Raw genomic sequence first — 17,807 nt, 5'->3', positions numbered from 1 at the left:
TCACAGATGACATTGCATTGATAACTGAAACTAATGATGAAGCAAATAAAATAATAGCATCATTAGGAAAGAGAATAAAGATCAAGCAATTAGGGAGATAAAGAAGTATCTCGGTTTGAATATAAAGAAAACACGGAAAGGTTTTAAGATATCTCAGGAAGATAAGATAAGCAAATTGCTAAAAGATTACAAGATGGAGCTTTGTAAGCCAGCTAAGACTCCAATGAGTCAGGAGTTTAGCAACACTGATGTACAAAGCCCTGAGTTTGATAAGGTGATTTATCAATCTTTAATTGGTAGTTTGAGTTATATTAGTAATTGGTCTAGACCAGATATATCGTACTGCGTGAATCAGTTGGCTAGATTCAATTCTGCACCATGTGAAAGACACTGGAATGCAGCTAAGAGGATATTAAGATATCTTAAAAAGACGCTTATCACTTTAAGCACAATGCAGCAGGCAATTAGCCGATTAAGGGTGCGGTTAGAAGTTACAATATAAGGAAGCATTAGAAGCTGGAAAGCTTACTGTCTGTTACTTAATGCTCTGGCTGGTTGTAACTGTCTGCTGTCTGTTACTGACCGTCTGTCTGTAACTGGCTGTAACTGTTACTGTGTGTTGCTGCGACTAACTGTGATTACTGACTGTGAGTGCCTGTGACTGAACTGTTATTGTTTGCTACTGTCTACTGAATATCCAGCGTTTGTTTCTCTGGAGAATGAAACCGGAGAAGGAGAAGATATCTTTATCGGCTGATAAAGATATTGCAAGGACTCTTAACTTGGACTATACTAGTGAGTCTTACTGGATGGAAATACTGTGAATGACTTAATGGACTGAATGACAATGCTTAAACTCTAACTGGATTAAAAACTATTTAAACTACAAACAGTGTTTGTGTTCAGTGTGTGTATACTCTGGGGCCCTTCCGCTCTCCTTTGGTTGCCTGGATTGACTACTGCTGCAATACTCTGCTAGAGGTTAATTCCACAAACCCTAACAGGGGTGAAAATAATGTACAGAATAGTATACAGATGGAAGGGACCTTGTAGGTCATCTAGTCCAGCCCAAGCTGGAGACTCTATTTCTGACAGGTGGCAGACGTAATAAATAGCACTGATTAGTTTTCTATAAGATTGGAAATTTACCTCATAATTTCCCGGAGCATTTGAGGAATAAATATATCCTGTGTGGCCCCTGTCAAATTATATAGGGACATCAACCAATAATAACAATTTGTGTGGAAGAGAGATGTAATTTGGATTATGTGATCTATGCATACAGGTAGTCCTTGACTTACAACAACTTGTAGTCCTTGACTTACAACAACGTGAGCTTTGACGGCACTGAAAAAAAAGTGACTTATGACCGTTTTTCACACTTATGACTGTTGCAGCATCCCCACGGTCAAGGCATTAAAATTCAGATGCCTGGCAACCGACTCATATTTATGACGGTTGCAATGTCCTGGGGTCATGTGATCCCCTTTGGCGATGTGACAAGCAAATTGCATGGGGAAGCCAGATTCACTTAACAACCATATCAGTAACTTAACACCTCCTTAACAACTGTGGCAAGGAAGGTTGTAAAATGGGGGCAAAACTCACTTAACAACTGTCTCACTTAGCAAGAGAAATTTTGGGGCACAATTGTCATTGTAAGTCAAGGACTACCTGTAACAGAGTTGGGAGGGACCTTAGAGGTCTTCTAGATCAACCCCGTTCAGGCACTACCGTTTCAAACAAATGGGCTGTCCAATCACTTCTTAGAAGCCTCCAGTATTGGAGCATCCACAACTTCTGGAGACAAGCCGTTCCACCGATTAATTGTTCTAACAGTGAAGACAATTAACCAGTGGAACAGCTTGCCACCTAAAATTGTAGGGGCTTCATTCATCACTAGAAGCGTTTAAGAAGAGACTGGACAGTCGCTTGTCTGAAACAGCATAGGGTCTCCTGCTTGAGCAGGGGGTGGACTATAAGACCTCCAAGGTCCCAGCTTAATTCTGATTCTCACTGTCAGGAAATTTCTCCTTAAATTCTCGGATGCTTATCTCCTTGACTAGTTTCCATCCATTGCTTCTTGTCTTGCCTTCGTCTGCTCTGGAGAACAGGGCAGCTCCTCAAATATTGGAAAACTGCTACTGCAATATATTTTCTGTTCTCTCTCAGAAGGGTGACAATGCCAGATTCAAACGACCTTCGGTTGGAAACCTGAAATGTGCTTCTCTCGCTTTAATCTTCCCTTTGCACTGATCCAAAAATAGCCCCGCCCCTCCAATCTTGCTCTCCTCACGTGACATGACGGAGGACAGCGGGTACTGTCGCTCCTTCTATAGAAATAATAATGTAGAGTTACCCGCAAGTGCCCAAACCAAAATATAATTTCCTTCTTGTCTTCTTTCTATAAAAAAACATAGATATACATCCCTGCCGTGGGGGGAACACATGACTCGCTGCCACCATCTGAAACCATGCAGAGTTTTAATTGCAATTTTGAAGCCCATCAATCTAATCTCTATGACGTTTTCATGGCAAGTATTTGGCAGTAATTGATGAGAAGCATTTCGACCATCTATCTTATGTAGGGAGGAGCCCATACAGATAAATAATATAATAGAGGGTGGAGAGTATCCAAATGTTCCCCTTTGAAGGAATTTTTTTTGTACTAGAACTAATGGCAACTTGATCACTCTCTACATATGCCTGGAATGCACTACCTGACTCTGTTGTTACATCCTCTAATCCCCACTCCTTTAACCTCAAACTAACCACTATTGACCTCACCCCATTCCTAGGAGGTCTCTAAGGGACGTCCATGAGCGCGCTATCTTGCCTACTGTCCCTGTCCTTTTGTCCCCATTTATTCGTACCTATTCCCTGTATTCTTACTCATGTTTATACTTATACCTATTATCTTGTAAGCGATTGACAAATCAAATAAATAAATAAAATACTTTATTTTTTTATTTTATTTATTTTGTCAACCAATTATAAGAACAGGTATAAGTATAAACATAGTTATGGATACATGAAATGGATATATATAAGAAAAAAAGAAACAATAGGACAGGGACGGTAGGCACATTGGTGCGCTTATGCACGCCCCCTACAGACCTCTTAGGAATGGGGTGAGGTCAACAGTAGACAGTCTAAGGTTAAAGTTTTTGGGGCTTGGGGAAGAAACCACAGAGTCAGGTAGAGTATTCCAGACATTGACCACTCTGTTGCTGAAGTCGTATTTCCTGCAATCAAGTTTGGTGCGATTAACCTTGAGTTTGCCTCTATTGTTTGCTCTTGTATTGTTATGGTTGAAGCTGAAATATTCATTGACAGGTAGGACATTGCAATGTATAATTTTATATACTATACTTAGATCGGATGGAAGGCGGCGTAGTTCTAGGTTTTCTAGGTCTAGAATTTCAAGTCTGGTGGCATAAGGTATTCTGCAACGAGTAGAGGAGTGGAGAACTCTTCTTGTGAAATATTTCTGGACTTTCTCAACTGTGTTAATATCAGATAGGTAATGTGGGTTCTAAGTTCTAAGCTGTATTCAAGTATTGGTCTAGCAAATGTTTTGTATGGTCTCGTTAGTAGTGTGATATTACCAGAGAAAAGGCTACGTAAGATTAGGTTAACAACTCTTAATGCATTTTTGGCTATGTAGTTACAGTGGGCTCTAGCACTTAGATCATTAGAGATGACAACTCCAAGGTCCTTGACAGAGTTTGGATCATCAACAAAGTCTTGACTATTCAGCTTGTATTTTATTTTCTGATTTTTTTTGCCAATATGTAAAACAGATACATCAGTGTTTCTTGTAACTTGAGGCTGTGTGAACTTCAACTCCCAGAAGTCCCATAATACTAGGAGTCGAAGTCCCCATCTCTTAAAATTATCAAGTTTGAGAGATGCAGCTGTACATCTTAGCATCTGTATTCTGAATATTGCAACTGTTCTACCTGTGTGGTTCATAAGAGTTGACAACAACTGGATGGCATATGATCAGACTACCCAAAAAATTAAAATCTATCATTAAGCATACAACACATTTAATTTCCTTGTACAAAGTGCAATGACAATAAAGTAAAGTAAACATCCTATCATACTCACTGATCTTTTTATTATCTTGATAGATTGCCACTTTATTAATAAATGAATTAGGGGACTGAAGGTTAAAACATGCAAAGAACGGTTACAGGAATTGGGTAGGTCTGAAAAATGGTTACGGGAATTGGCTATGTCAAGTCTAGTGAAAACAAGGACCAGGGGAGACATGATAGCAGTCTTCCAAAATCTCAGGGGCTGCCCCAAAGAAGAGGGAGTCAAGCTATTCTCCAAAGCACCTGAAGGCAGGACAAGAAGCAATGGATGGAAATTAATCAAGGAGAGAAGCAACCTAGAACTAAGGAGGAATTTCCTGAAAGTGAGAACAATTAATAATGCTTTAAGGGTCGTAGTATGAAAAATGGTCACTTTTTTCAGTGTCATTGTAACTTTGAATGGTTGCTAAATGTTTGTAAGTTAAGGAGTACTGTATGGATTGAAAAACCATATGGGTATGTCTTGTCCTCATCTATTGTCACTTCCAGCATAGTTGCAAACCATCATGATGAAAGGATGAGAAATGCTTGTGTCTCAACACTGAACATGAGAACATAAATCATAGGGTTTCCATCATAATGTTGCTAGGCAGGGTTCATCGTGCCCTCCTCCCTTCGCTTCCTTCCCCTCCCAGATACTCACAGTAGCCCTCAAAAATGATATTTTATTGAAAGCTGGGATTTTCCCAACTACAAGGAAGCATTTTGTTTAAACCATGTTAATTGTATTTTAGCACCTCTGCTGGTTCTCACAGGCACCTCTGAGCAAATGGAGAACTGAACTTGGGATAAGAGAGGAAATGGCTGAGGGGAGGCTTGCAGAAAAGATGACACAAACCAGAGAAACTGGGAAGGGTAAAAAAGAAAGTCAAGAGAATAAGTCTTGCTTGATTTTGTACAGTATCAGAATTACAAGATCCAGAGTTATGGCCACAAGTGGGACTAGAATGGCAAAGCAAGGTAGTCGTTAAGTGAGTCATACCTGACTTTATGACTTGTCTGCCATAACAAATCTGTGTGGTTAAGTGAATCATTGCAATCTCTCAACAAATCACACAGTCATTAAGTTAACCTGGCTTCCCCTTCTGGCTTTGCTTGCCGGAAGCCTGCAGGGAAGGTCATAAATGATGATGAGATGACCCCAGGATGCTGCAACTGTCATAAATACATGCCAGTTGCCAAGCCCCTGTATTTTAATCACATGACCATGGGGACAATTGTAAATGTGAGGACCAATTCACATAACAACTGCAATTGGCTTAACAACTATAGCAAAACAGGTCATAAAATAATTACAATCAATCCTTCAACTGATTGAAAGGTTAAAATTCAACGTTGTCCTTTTTTTTAATCACCGCAATTCGGAGCCTTTCCGTCACATGACAAAATTGCTTAGGCTCTGTGATGCTGTATAAATCTGGAGGAAAAAAAAAGAGAATTAATTTGCGAGAATGTACGGCCATGATCCAAAATGTGTATTCAACTTGTAGCTTTTCTTGCCCTTTGCCAGTATGTTTGCTCTGGAATCTAACCTTCTCGTGTAATGGAAAGTGGTCATAAGGCAGAACTTGAGTGTCATTTTTTAAGCAAACATTTTCACTGCAGACTGATAAGATTAATTCCAGGAAGTTTTACCAGGGATAAAGGAAACTTGCAGTTCAACAAGGAGGGGGAGGATTTTCTCTCCTTGTTTTTCTTTGGCAGTCATTTTCAAGCAAAGTTCACAACTCGGGCTTTGGCCCAGAATATTTTTTGCTTAGGGCAGTGTTTCTCATCCTTGGAAACTTGAAGCTGTGTGGACTTCAACACCCAAGCTTCCCTAGGCAGCCATGGTTTGACCAAAAACGGACATATACTTTCAGGTTTTGGCAAAATTGTGTCCACAATGAATCATTCATTCACTTAAGGACCGTGGATTCATGTAACAATGACTACAAAATGGCAGACTCCATCATGGTCATGATTTTAAGTCTACATTTAATGGTGAGGATGGCTTTTTAATTGGGAAATTCATTTATTTGCATCTTTTCTGCATCTGGAAAGCCAAACCAGATGCTTTGGATAACATTCTTCAGTGGGGGCCCGAAATTCCAAAATATGTGACTAGTTGAAGTTTTCTGCTCTTCAGATTCCTATCAGAGGTACCGGTCAAAAAAGTCAAGATGGCAGCTGCGATGGCACAATTGAAGCACCACATATTTTTTTGCACACATGCAAAAAGGGGTGTTGCTTTTACACGTAGTCCTCAACTTACAACAATTTACATTGCTAAGGGAGGCTGCCCAACATTGCCACTGCTAAGTGAGGCAGTTGTTGAGTTTTGCCCCATTTTACAACCTTTTTACCACAGTTGTTAAGTGAATCACCACAGTGGTTAAGTTAGTACAACGGTTGTTAAGCGAATCTGGCTTCCCCATTGACTTTGCGTGTCAGAAGGTCACAAAAAGAGGATAACACTATGACCGGGACATTATGACCGCCATAAATATGAAGCAGTTGCCATGAATCCAAATTTTGATCACATGACCATAGGGTTGCTGCAACGGTCATATATGAAAAAAACCCAGTCATAAACCACTTTTTCCAGTGTTGTTGTGTTGGAAGAATTATCCTTTGGGTTCAGTTCCAAGTGGGGAAAAAACACTGGAAACATGGAGGCTGTTTGGAAAGATGATTTAATGGTGGACAGGATCACATGCCTTGGAGCTCTTGGGCAAAGAAAAAGGGAAGAGATGCTGAGAGTGCCTGGGTTTCATGCCCTCTGTTGGGCTTTGAATTTGAGCTTGGGTTCTGATTGGTTGTCAGGCTCCCATGGGGCCATGCAGGGGCAACTTGGTAGGTTGTCTTTTGAATCCCAGGCTTGGTTGACTCTTGCTGGGTGGTGACGTAATGAAAGGGCTTTGGGCAATTCCTATTATGGCTCTGCCTGAAGGAGGTAGAACTTTGTTATGTAGAATAGACTGGCCCAGGCCTTAATGTCCCATTAATGAAGGTGTGTGTGGGGGGGGTGAGTTTCTGCCTCTCAGAGTATCTACTTTTTAGGGGAAATATTCTGCTTTTTTAATATATCCTAAAACATTTCATTTTTCTAGGAGGGGGTGGATTTTAACTTCCTACAGTTGTAAGTTCAAACTGTGACTAAACAAATGATTGTAAATCAAGGACTACCTCTGTTACCATGAATTAGCAATCTCCTTGGGCCTCTTTCCCTAAAGAACAATTTTCTCTCCATCATTCAAATCAGAATCCCTTTTTTCTCAAGGTCATGGAAAAAGCAATAAGATACTTCTGCATTCATGTTCTTCCAAGCCACTCTGGCTGGACACATTTACTTTTCATCTCACCCAATTTTAGGCAGATGAAGGAATAAAGACCTTTCTCCTTCCATACAGTTCCCTCCCCCAAATGTTTTTTGCCAAGCACTACAATCACCAGCTTTTAAAAACCGGAGTAATAAACCCTGTAGATCTTTCATGGTGGAAATATTATTTGACTGAGTCAGGATAGAGGATCTTATAAGGCAGGAGTCTTCAAACTTGACAGCTTTAAGACTTGTGGACTTCAACTCCCAGAATTCCTCCTCCAATCATGAGAGCTCAGGAATTCTGGGAGTTGAAGCCCACAAGTCTTAAAGCTGTCAAGTTTGAAGACCCCTGTTATAAGGCATACTATTGTTTATTCTTAGGCAGGAATGGGCAGCTATGGCAAATTTACAATCTGTGGACTTCAACTCCCAGAATTCCTGAACTAACCACGCTGGCTCAGGAATTCTGGAAGTTGAAGTCCACAGGTTTTTAAGTCGCTATAGTTGCCTCACTCTCCCTAACGGTGCTCTCCCTAATCTGAACCCAGGCCGTGGCTCAATTTCCGTGGCCGTGTGACTCATGCTTGGTTTACTGATATTTTTTGTAAAATCATCCACAACTGGCCCGGTTTGCTCAAACTTCAGTGAATCCCTAGATCAGTATTTCTGGGAATTCTGGGAGTTGAAGTCCACGAAGTTCAAGAGGCCAAGATGGAGAAACCTTGCCCTAAGTGTCAGCAAAGAATATCCTTTACTGCCCTCTAGTGGTCAGTCCATAATTCTTCTTCTTCTTCTTTTTCTTCAGCGTTTGTCTCGCGCTCTGGCGAGGTCCGCTAATGTCCTTGAGTATTGCTTCCACGCCTCTCTGTCTGCCACGTATGTCGGGTCTGCCTTTGCGATCTCTAGATCGGCCTTGATCGTGTCCATCCAGCGTTGCTTAGGTCTACCACGCGGTCTCGCTCCTCCGACAGTCACCTTCATCGCAGATTTGATGATGGATTCTTCCTTAGCGCGACTCACATGGCCGAACCATCGTGGCAGGGACTGCCTCATGACCGTGGGGATGGGCACGACGTTGAACCGTCACGCACTTCTTCGTTCTGGCCGCGATCGAGTAGGGTGAGGCCTACCGACCATCGGAGCATTCGCATCTCCATTGTCTGGAGTCTGCTTTCGGCTTCTTTGGTGGTCGGCCAGCACTCTGCGCCGTATATGGCCCACGGGCACACCACAGAGTTATAGATTTTCGCCTTCAGACGCGCCGGCATCTTCTTGTCACAGAGGACGCCCGTGACGGACTTCCATTTGCCCCACGCTGCGTTGATCCTGGCTGCCACCTCAGTTTGTAGTAGGCCTTCTTCCCCAAGAGTAGTTCCCAGGTACTTGAAGGTGGAGGCGCGCGGTAGCTCCTGCCCGTTCACGTGGATGGAGCCTGTCGTTTCGTTGTCAGTGGTCAGGTATTCGGACTTCTTTAGGTTCAGCCGGAGCCCGAACTGCTCGGCGGTCGTGCCACTGTTGGACTAGGTGCTCGAGTTCAGCCTTGCGCAGGTTGGCCAGGAACACATCATCGGCGTAGAGCAGGCGTCCATGGGGCGGGCGTGTACAGGTCGTGTGTAATTGTATCCATCACCAGAATGAACAGCAGTGGTGAGAGAGCAGAGCCCTGGTGTACGCCGACGGTGATATTGAACTCCTCTGATATCCCAGCTGCCGCTTTTACACGGCTTTTGTGACATCTGTATAGGAGTTCGACCCATTGTCGAGCAGCTCGGGCACGCCATGATCTCGCAGTGCGTACCAGATGAGATCGTGCGGGACTCGGTCGAAGAGCCTTTTCAAGTCCAAGAAGGCGGTGTGGAGGCGGGATTTTCTTCTCTCTGTGAGCCTCCATCAGCATCCGCACACCGAAGATGGCGTCGGTGGTGCCGCAGTTCTTGATGAATCCGGCCTGGTTGGCGCTGATGTCGACGATGTCCCGAATGCGCTTATCGAGGGGCGCGTTCGAAGATCTTCATAGTGTGTGACAGTAACCTGACCGGTCTGTAGTTGGAGCAGTCCGCTGGGCTGCCCTTTCCCTTCCAGATCGGAACAGTGGTGCTGCGGTACCAGTCGTGTGGCACTTTTCCCGTGGAGACGATATTATATGGAGACGATATTATATGGAGAGAGTGGTCAGTCCATAATTCTTACAGCCTTTATATGGCAGTCCTAGATTTCAGTTGCTAAGTTGTGTTTGAATCTTCACTTTCAACCTCACTGTCCTCCACTGTCTCAGAGTTTGCCCAAATTCATGTTCAACACCACAGACAATACTGCTACCCTTCAAAAAGACCTCAACTATGTATCAGAATGGTCAAACAAATGGCAACTTCAAATCTCAACAAATAAATGCTCTGTCCTACATATTGGCAAAAAAAATCAGAAAATAAAATACAGGCTGAATAGTCAAGACCTTGTTGATGATCCAAACTCTGTCAAGGACCTTGGAGCACTCATCTCTAATGATCTAAGTGCTAGAGCCCATTGTAACTATATAGCCAAAAAGGCATTAAGAGTTGTTAACCTAATCCTACGTAGCTTTTTCTCTGGTAATATCACACTACTAACGAGAGCATACAAAACATTTGCTAGACCAATACTCGAATACAGCTCATCAGTCTGGAACCCACATTACGTGTCTGATATTAGCACAGTTGAGAAAGTCCAGAAATATTTCACAAGAAGAGTTCTCCACTCCTCTACTCGTTGTAGAATAACTTATGCCACTAGGCTTGAAATTCTAGACCTAGAAAACCTTGAATTACATTGTCTTCGGTCTGATCTAAGTATGGTATATAAAATTATACATTGCAATGTCCTACCTGTCAATGAATACTTCAGCTTCAACCATAACAGCACAAGAGCACACAATAGATACAAACTCAAGGTAAACCGCCCCAAACTTGATTGCAGGAAATACGACTTCAGCAACAGAGTGGTCCATGTCTGGAATACTCTACCTGACTCTGTGGTTTCTTCTCCAAACCCCGAAAACTTTAACCTTAGACTGTCTACTATTGACCTCAGCCCTTTCCTAAGAGGTCTGTAGGGGGCGTGCATAAGCACACCAATTGTGCCTACCATCCCTGTCCTATTGTTTCTTTTATTTTTTATTTTTCTTTTATGTACTCATAACTATGTTTTTACTTATACCTATTATCTTGTAAGCAATTGAGAAACCAAAATAAATAAAAATAAATAAAATAAAATTAATTAATTAATTAATTAAATAAATTGGGTCAATGATACTATCTAACCAACCCATCCTCTGGTGTCTCCTGCTTGGGGGAGGGGAGAGGGGGTTGGACTAGATGACCTACAAGGTCCCTTCCAACTCTGTTATTCTGTTATCTGTCTCCTACTCCGTTGGCCTTCCGTCTTTCCCAACATCAGGGTCTTTTGCAACCACAGATAGTCCTCGAATTACGACCACAACGGAGCCCAAGATTTCTGTTGTTTAAGTGAGACATTTTCTAAGTGAGTTTTGCCCGCATTCCACGAACTTTCTTGCCACAGTTAAGTGAATCACTACAGTTGATAATTAGTAACCAGGTTGTTAACCAAATCTGGCTTCCCCGCTGACTCTGCTTGTCAGAAGGTCGCAAAATGGGTTCACATGACCCTGGGACACAGCGACGGTCATACATATGAACCAGAGCTGGTATTCAGCAGGTTCTCATCAGTTCTGTAGAACTGGTAGCGGAAATTTTGAGTATTTCAGAGAACCGGCAAATACCACCTCTGACTGGAGATTTTATAATATCCTTCCCCTGCCATGCCCATCAAGCCACGCCCACAGAGCCAGTAGTAAAAAAAATTGAATCCCACTATTGATATGAACCAGTTGCCAAGCATCCAAAAGCAGATCACAAGATTATGGGGATGCTACAAGGGACGTAAATATGAAAAATGGTCATGTCACTTTTTTTCAGGGCCATTGGAACTTTGAATGGTCACTAAATGAACTGTTGTAAGTCGAGGACTACCTGTCTTCTCCTTTGGTGGCCAAAGTACCTGAGCTTCAGGATCTTCGTAGGTCTATGGTGTGCATTAAAATCACCCCAAACAAACCCTTACAGAATACAAATCTTTATTGGCCAAGTGTGATTGGACACACAAGGAATTTGTCTTGGTGCAAATGCTCTCAGTGTACATAAAGGAAAAGAGACATTCATCAAGAGTCAAGAATCATCAGGTACAACACTTAATGATAGTCACAGGGTACAATAAGCAATCAAATCATACTAAGAAACAATATAAAATGTCAATATAAAATGTAAGGATACAAGCCGCAAAGTTACAGTCCTACAGTCACAAGTGGGAGGGGAGGGGTGATAAGGAGTGATGAGAAGATTAATAGTAATAGTAATGCAGACTTTGTAAATAGTTGTACAATGTTGAGGGAATTATTTGTTTAGCAGAGTGATGGCATTCGGGAAAAAACTGTCCTTGTGTCTAGTTGTTCTGGTGTGCAGTGCTCTATAGAGTCGTTTTGAGGGTAGGAGTTGAAACAGTTTATGTCCGGGATGTGAGGGGTCTGTAAATATTTTCACAGCCCTCTTTTTGACTCGTGCAGTGTACAGGTCCTCGATGGAAGGCAGGTTGGTAGTAATTGTTGTCCTTATATCAATAGTGGGATTGAAATTTTTTTACTACTGGTTCTGCAGGCATGGCTTGTTGGGTGTGGTGTGGCTTGGTGGACATGGCTTGGTGGGCATGGCAGGGGAAGGAAACTGCAAAATCCCATTCCCTCCCCACCCTACTAACCTGCTTTCCAGCTCCTTTCTCCTGTGCAGCGCAACCAAAGGAGACCCAGCAGATCAGCTGGGACTTGGGAGGCAGAGAATAGATGGGGGCAGAACCAATCAGAGGCAGTATTTGTCGGTTCTCCGAACTACTCAATATTTCTGCTACCGATTCTCCAGAACTGGTCAGAACCTACCGTGTTTCTCATATAATAAGGCCGGGTCTTATTTTTTTGAGCCCTGAAAAAATGGCTAGGCTGTCTTTTAGGGTGATTTAATTCCCCCCCTTGCATCTTCGGGTGGGTGGGCAGCGGCGGCTTGGATGTTGACCTCGGCATTGGTGGGGCACTTCGTATCGGGGTCAACGCAGGCAGCACCATATCCGGGTGTGCAACAAAAGTACTTCCTAATGACAAGCCCCCACCATTCCCCCATTTCGCATGTTTTAATATAGGCCTTAATTTGGGGGAGGGCTTAATTTCATTTCATGCCTATAAAACATGCTGGGACTTCCTATTGGGGGAGGCCGTATTGTTGGAGAAACAGGGTACTGAATACCACCTCTGCCTTATATGACTTAAGGTGGTGTTTGAATGCAATCTCTGCGACCGCTTCAACACACCCTGGCCAAAATAAACCACAATCTAGGACAAGGGATAAACCCAGGCCACCATCCGCAATGCACAAGCAATTCTCAAACAATATACTCATCAGGTAGTCCTCGGCTTACGATCATAATCGGTACCAGAATTTCAATTGCTAAGCAAGGGTGGTTGTTATGTGAGTGATCTTTTTTGTTAAGAAAATAATTGCAGTTGTTAAGTGAATCACACAGTCATTAAGCAAATCTGGCTTCGCCCACCCCCACTGACTTTGCTTGTTGGAAGCCAGCTGGGAAAGTCACAAATGGTGATCATATGACCCTGGCATGCTGCATCCTTTGTAAATATATGCTGGTTGACCAGCACCTGAATTTTGATCACATGACTGCAGGGATGTTGCCATAGTGATAAGTACAGGGACCAGTCCTAAGTCACTTTTTTGAGTTCTACTGTAACTTTGAATGGTTGCTGAACATTGAAATTTGAGGACTACTTGTTTCTCAACCAGGCAACTTGAAAATGTCTGGACTTTGATTTCCAGAATTCCCCAGTCAGCTTGTTTTTTAGATGGGTGAACTTCAACTCCCAGCATTCCCCATTCAGCTTGGTTTTTTTTTTTTTTTTAGATGGGTGGACTTCAACTCCCAGCATTCTTCAACCACAACTCCCAGAATTCCCTGGCCAGTTTGCTTTTTAGGTGGTGGACTTCAGCTCCCAGCATCCCCCAGCCAAGATGCTTGAAGATCAGCCACAGCTGCCAGAATTCCCCAGCCACTTTGCTTTTCAGATGGGTGGATTTCAACTCCCAGCATTCCTCAGTCAACCACTCATCTGAAAGTTGCCAAGAAACAGGGCAGGAGACGGCAGTGGAGGATCGTACATAGATCGGCTATTCAAGAGTCTTAAAACATGACAGCTTTAAGACTTGTGGACTTCAACTCCCAGAATTCCTGAGCTAACATGACTGGAGGAGGAATTCTGGGAGTTGAAGTCCACAAGTCTTAAAGCTGTCAAGTTTGAAGACCCTAGAGCTATATCCTATAGTCCTTCCCAACGTTCATTCACGTAATCAATGCAATTGCTAAATCCCGGACTAGATTGATACCAGATAATCAATCACTCCCTCCCTCCATCCCTTTCTTCCCCAATCAATCAATCAATCAATCAATCAGTTTCTCGTCCGGTGACAGTCCAAAGTGCTACAGCTGATCAAAAAGGGGGCGGGGCTGGACAGGTAGGTGGGGCTTGTGCCACTGAGGGCGTGAAACGTGTGTTTATGTGTGTGTGTGTGTGTGTTCTAAACTCACGTGATCTTCAGGAGTCACGTGGCTGCTCCTCCTTGTGGAAGGGCTCGCTTGCCAAAGGTAAGGACTGTTTCCAGTGGGAAGGCGTGGCTGGCCGTGGAGGATGGGAAGTGTAGTTACAGCACATGGGCAGGACGTCGGCTGGGGGGTGGGGAGGAAATTGGTGCTCTGCTTAAGCCTCGTAGTTCCTTGGCTTGTGTTGTGATGCTGTGGTGGAACTACAACTCCCAGCATGCCTCACCATAGTCTTGCAATTGTTAGTTTCCGCCCCCCCCCCCTTAAAATCGCCAGGTTAAACGTGTGTCCCTGCCTCACTTTTTTCCCCCAATGTAGCATCCCCAACCTGGGGAGTTGCAAGCTCTGCGCTAAAAGTACTTTTCTTCCTTTTTGTTGTTGTTGCAAACCAGAAATGGTTGCAATACGACCAACCTGTTTCTGACTGCATGCATTTCCGAAATGACTCCCCTTGGCTTTGGTTTGAGATGAGGTTAAGAGTTATGGCCCGACCGCAACGGATTGCATCGTCTGAAAATGCCTCCTGCGATCAATAATACTGATGGAGGGCGCCAAATTTAGCAAATGCTGCATAACGGGAAAAAAAGGGGGGCTCAAAAGGTGCTTTTTTTTTTTCAAGAGGCAGCTGGACTTTCTTGTTTTTCTTTGAAGATGTTTTACTTCTCATCCAAGAAGCTTCTTCAGCTCTGACTGGAGGGTGGGGAATGGAATATAAATGTAAATGGAATAGAAATCCTTCCATTCCCCACCCTCCAGTCTGAGCTGAAGAAGCTTCTTAGATGAGAAGCGAAATGTCTTCAAAGAAAAAACAAGGAAGTCCAGTTGCCTCCTGAAAAAGCACCTTTGGGACAACATGACTGAGAATCTCCATAGATGTAAAAAAAATAAAAATAAATACAAGGTGGCCTCAATGATTGGATGGCTTATTGTACCCTATGACTATTATTAAGTGTTGTACCTGATGATTCTTGACTCTTGACTTCTTGTATGTTTTCTTTTGTGTACACTGAGAGCGTTTGCACCAAAGACAAATTCCTTGTGTGTCCAATCACACTTGGCCAATAAAGAATTCTATTCTCAAGATCTCAAAAAAGGTGTTGAGACTTTGGAAAGAGTTTCAGAGAAGAGTAACAAAAATGATTAGGGGCCTAGAAACTAAAACATACCAAGAAGGATCGCAGGAACTGGGTGTGTCTCGTGAAAAGAAAGACTAAGTGAGATATTTATAACAGTGTTTGAATATTTGAGGGGCTGCCACGAGGAAGAGGGAGGCGAACTTCTTTTCCAAAGCACCTGAAGGCAGGACAAGAAACATTAAGTTTCCTTCCAACTCTGTTAATTGTTACTATTACGGTTCTGTCTTTACCTGCAGCTGGATAACTCGAAAGTCATGGCATGAAAGAAAAAAAAAAAAAAGAATGGAGAGGGAAAAGGAAAACTAGACCTAGGGTTTGTAAGGAGTTTAAATGCTGCAAAAAGTGAGTGCGCTTGTGGAGTGTGTGATTGGAAAAAAAGTGGAGCGTGATTGGAAGCCTGCAAGTAAATAGGAAAAAAAAAATATGGCCGGGCTTTTGTTTGCAAAATTGTGTGTATTGTTTTGCACACACACATGTACACACACACACACACATGCTGCCCAGCCAGCTCAATCACCCTACACTACAGAGAATCTTAGGTTTCATCATTTCCAAAGGACTTCAACTTAACATTAATTCATTTAACAAAAGAAGATCTGTTGGGATTCCTTTACCTCTTAACCGCAGGTTTATCCGTTTTGCTTGTGTTTTGTGCCCACAGAGCAACAACCCAAAATGCCAAAGGGAGGAAAGGAAAAAAAACTGAGCTCTGTGCAGCTTCCCATCAGCAAATTCCGAAGGAAATTAGTGGAGACTATACAAGGCAACAAATTTGTTGTGGTGACGGGTGAGACGGGAAGCGGGAAAACCACCCAACTTCCCCAATATTTATTTGAAGAAGGTAAGAGCATGTACACACACAAGCGTAACCCACTTCCAAGGTTCACCGGTGTGAGCAATAATCCTACAAAAGGTTTATGTAGGGGGAAGAGCAGGCAGAGTTGGGGTGCCAGAGTTAAGTGTGTCATCAGCTTAGAATCATTACATTGCCACAAACAGCCCCAATTCCAACCCCTCTTGAATCGTGTTGATGTTTATCTGGCACAATTCAGTATTCAGCTTTAATTGACTAGGGACTTAAGTCCTCGATTTTCGGCCACAATTGAGTGCAACATTTCCTTTGCTAAGCAAGACAGTTTCTAAGTAAGTTTTGCCCAATTTAATGGCCATTCTTAACAACTGTAGTTATTAAGCAATTCACTGCAGTTATTAAGTTAGTAACGGGATTAAGTGAACCTGGTTTCCCCATTGACTTTGCTTGTCAGAAGGTCGCAAAAGGGGATCTCGTGACCTCAGGACACTGAAACTGTCATAACTATGAGTCCGTTGGCAAGCGTCTGAATTTGGATCACGTGACCATGGGGATGCTTTAAAGGTCGTAAGTGTGAAAAATGGTCATAACTCATTTTTGCAATACCCTTGTAGCTTCAAATGGTCACTGAATGAATGGTTGTAAGTCAAGGAGTTACCTGCACAGTGGTTTATATAGAACACACGTTTTTCAAAGGTTGGTCTTTTTGTTCTTCTTTTGCAACACTCGATAATGTCTTTTACTTTACTTTTTATAGGGTTTGCCAGGCATGGCACAATCGCTGTGACGCAGCCACGGCGCATGGCTGCCATATCTGTGGCCGAAAGAGTGGCAGAGGAGTTAGGCTGCCCAGTGGGAGGCCTTGTGGGATACCAGGTTCGCTTTGAGGAATGCATCTCGGAGGTATGTATTCGAATCCAGCTTATTCTTGAGATGTATTGTTATATAGGATCTGTTAGTTAGGATCGTGGAGTCTTGTGGACAATCACTTAAATATGAGCCAGCCGTGTGCAGCAGCTGCCAAAAAAGCTAACACAGTTCTAGGCTACATTAACAGAGGGATAGAATCAGGATCACGGGAAATGTTGATACCACTTTATAATGCCCTGGTAAGGCCCCACTTGGAATACTGCATCCAGTTTTGGTCACCACGATGTAAAAAAAAAGAGGTTGAGACTCTAGAAAGAGTGCAGAGAAGAGCAACAAAGATGATTAAGGGACTGGAGGCTAAAACATACAAAGAACGGTTGCTGGAATTGGGTATGTCTAGTCTAATGAAGAACCAGGGGGTGACATGATAGCAGTCTTCCAATATCTCAGGGTCTGCCCCAAATAAGAGGGAGTCAAGCTATTCTCCAAAACACCTGAGGTAAACTGGTGAAGAAGCAACTGGTGGAAACCAATCAAGGAGAGAAACAACTTAGAACTAAGGAAAAATTTCCTGATAGTTACAACAATTAATCAGTGGGACAACTTGCCTCCAGAAGTTGTGACTGCTCCAACTGGAAGTTTTTAAGAAAAGATTGGATAACCATTTGTCTGAAGTGGTGTAGGGTTTCCTAACTAAGCAGGGGGTTGGACTAGAAGACCTCCAAGGTCCCTTCCAACTCTGTTCTTCTATACTATTTATTGGATTTTGCCTACTGAGTTTGTGTGTGTGTCAGGAGAGACTTCTGTCTTATGTTCAGGAACACAATAGTGCCTGTTTTTTGTTTTTTTTAGATTTTCAGTCAAAGACATGATGCAGC

General features: G+C 42.9%; 1 protein-coding gene across 1 annotated transcript in view; it reads left to right on the top strand.

Annotated features, from left to right (window-relative positions):
- The first annotated feature begins 14,067 nt into the window (after positions 1-14,067).
- DHX40 (DEAH-box helicase 40) overlaps positions 14,068-17,807 on the top strand; it is a 41,745-nt gene continuing 38,005 nt past the window's right edge. The window contains exons 1-3 of the mRNA XM_087956380.1: positions 14,068-14,157; positions 15,910-16,089; positions 16,817-16,962. Of these exons, the coding sequence (XP_087812506.1) occupies positions 14,070-14,157; positions 15,910-16,089; positions 16,817-16,962 (414 nt within the window). The 5' untranslated portion in view covers positions 14,068-14,069. The remainder of the gene's footprint in view (positions 14,158-15,909; positions 16,090-16,816; positions 16,963-17,807) is intronic.

This window comes from Notechis scutatus, chromosome 1 (genome assembly GCF_049901735.1).
Source record: "Notechis scutatus isolate UNSWTSFEM ecotype Mainland chromosome 1, rNotScu1.2, whole genome shotgun sequence".
Lineage (NCBI taxonomy): Eukaryota > Metazoa > Chordata > Lepidosauria > Squamata > Elapidae > Notechis > Notechis scutatus.
Note: the sequence above shows the minus strand (reverse complement) of the source record. Positions and strands in the feature narration are given on the sequence as shown.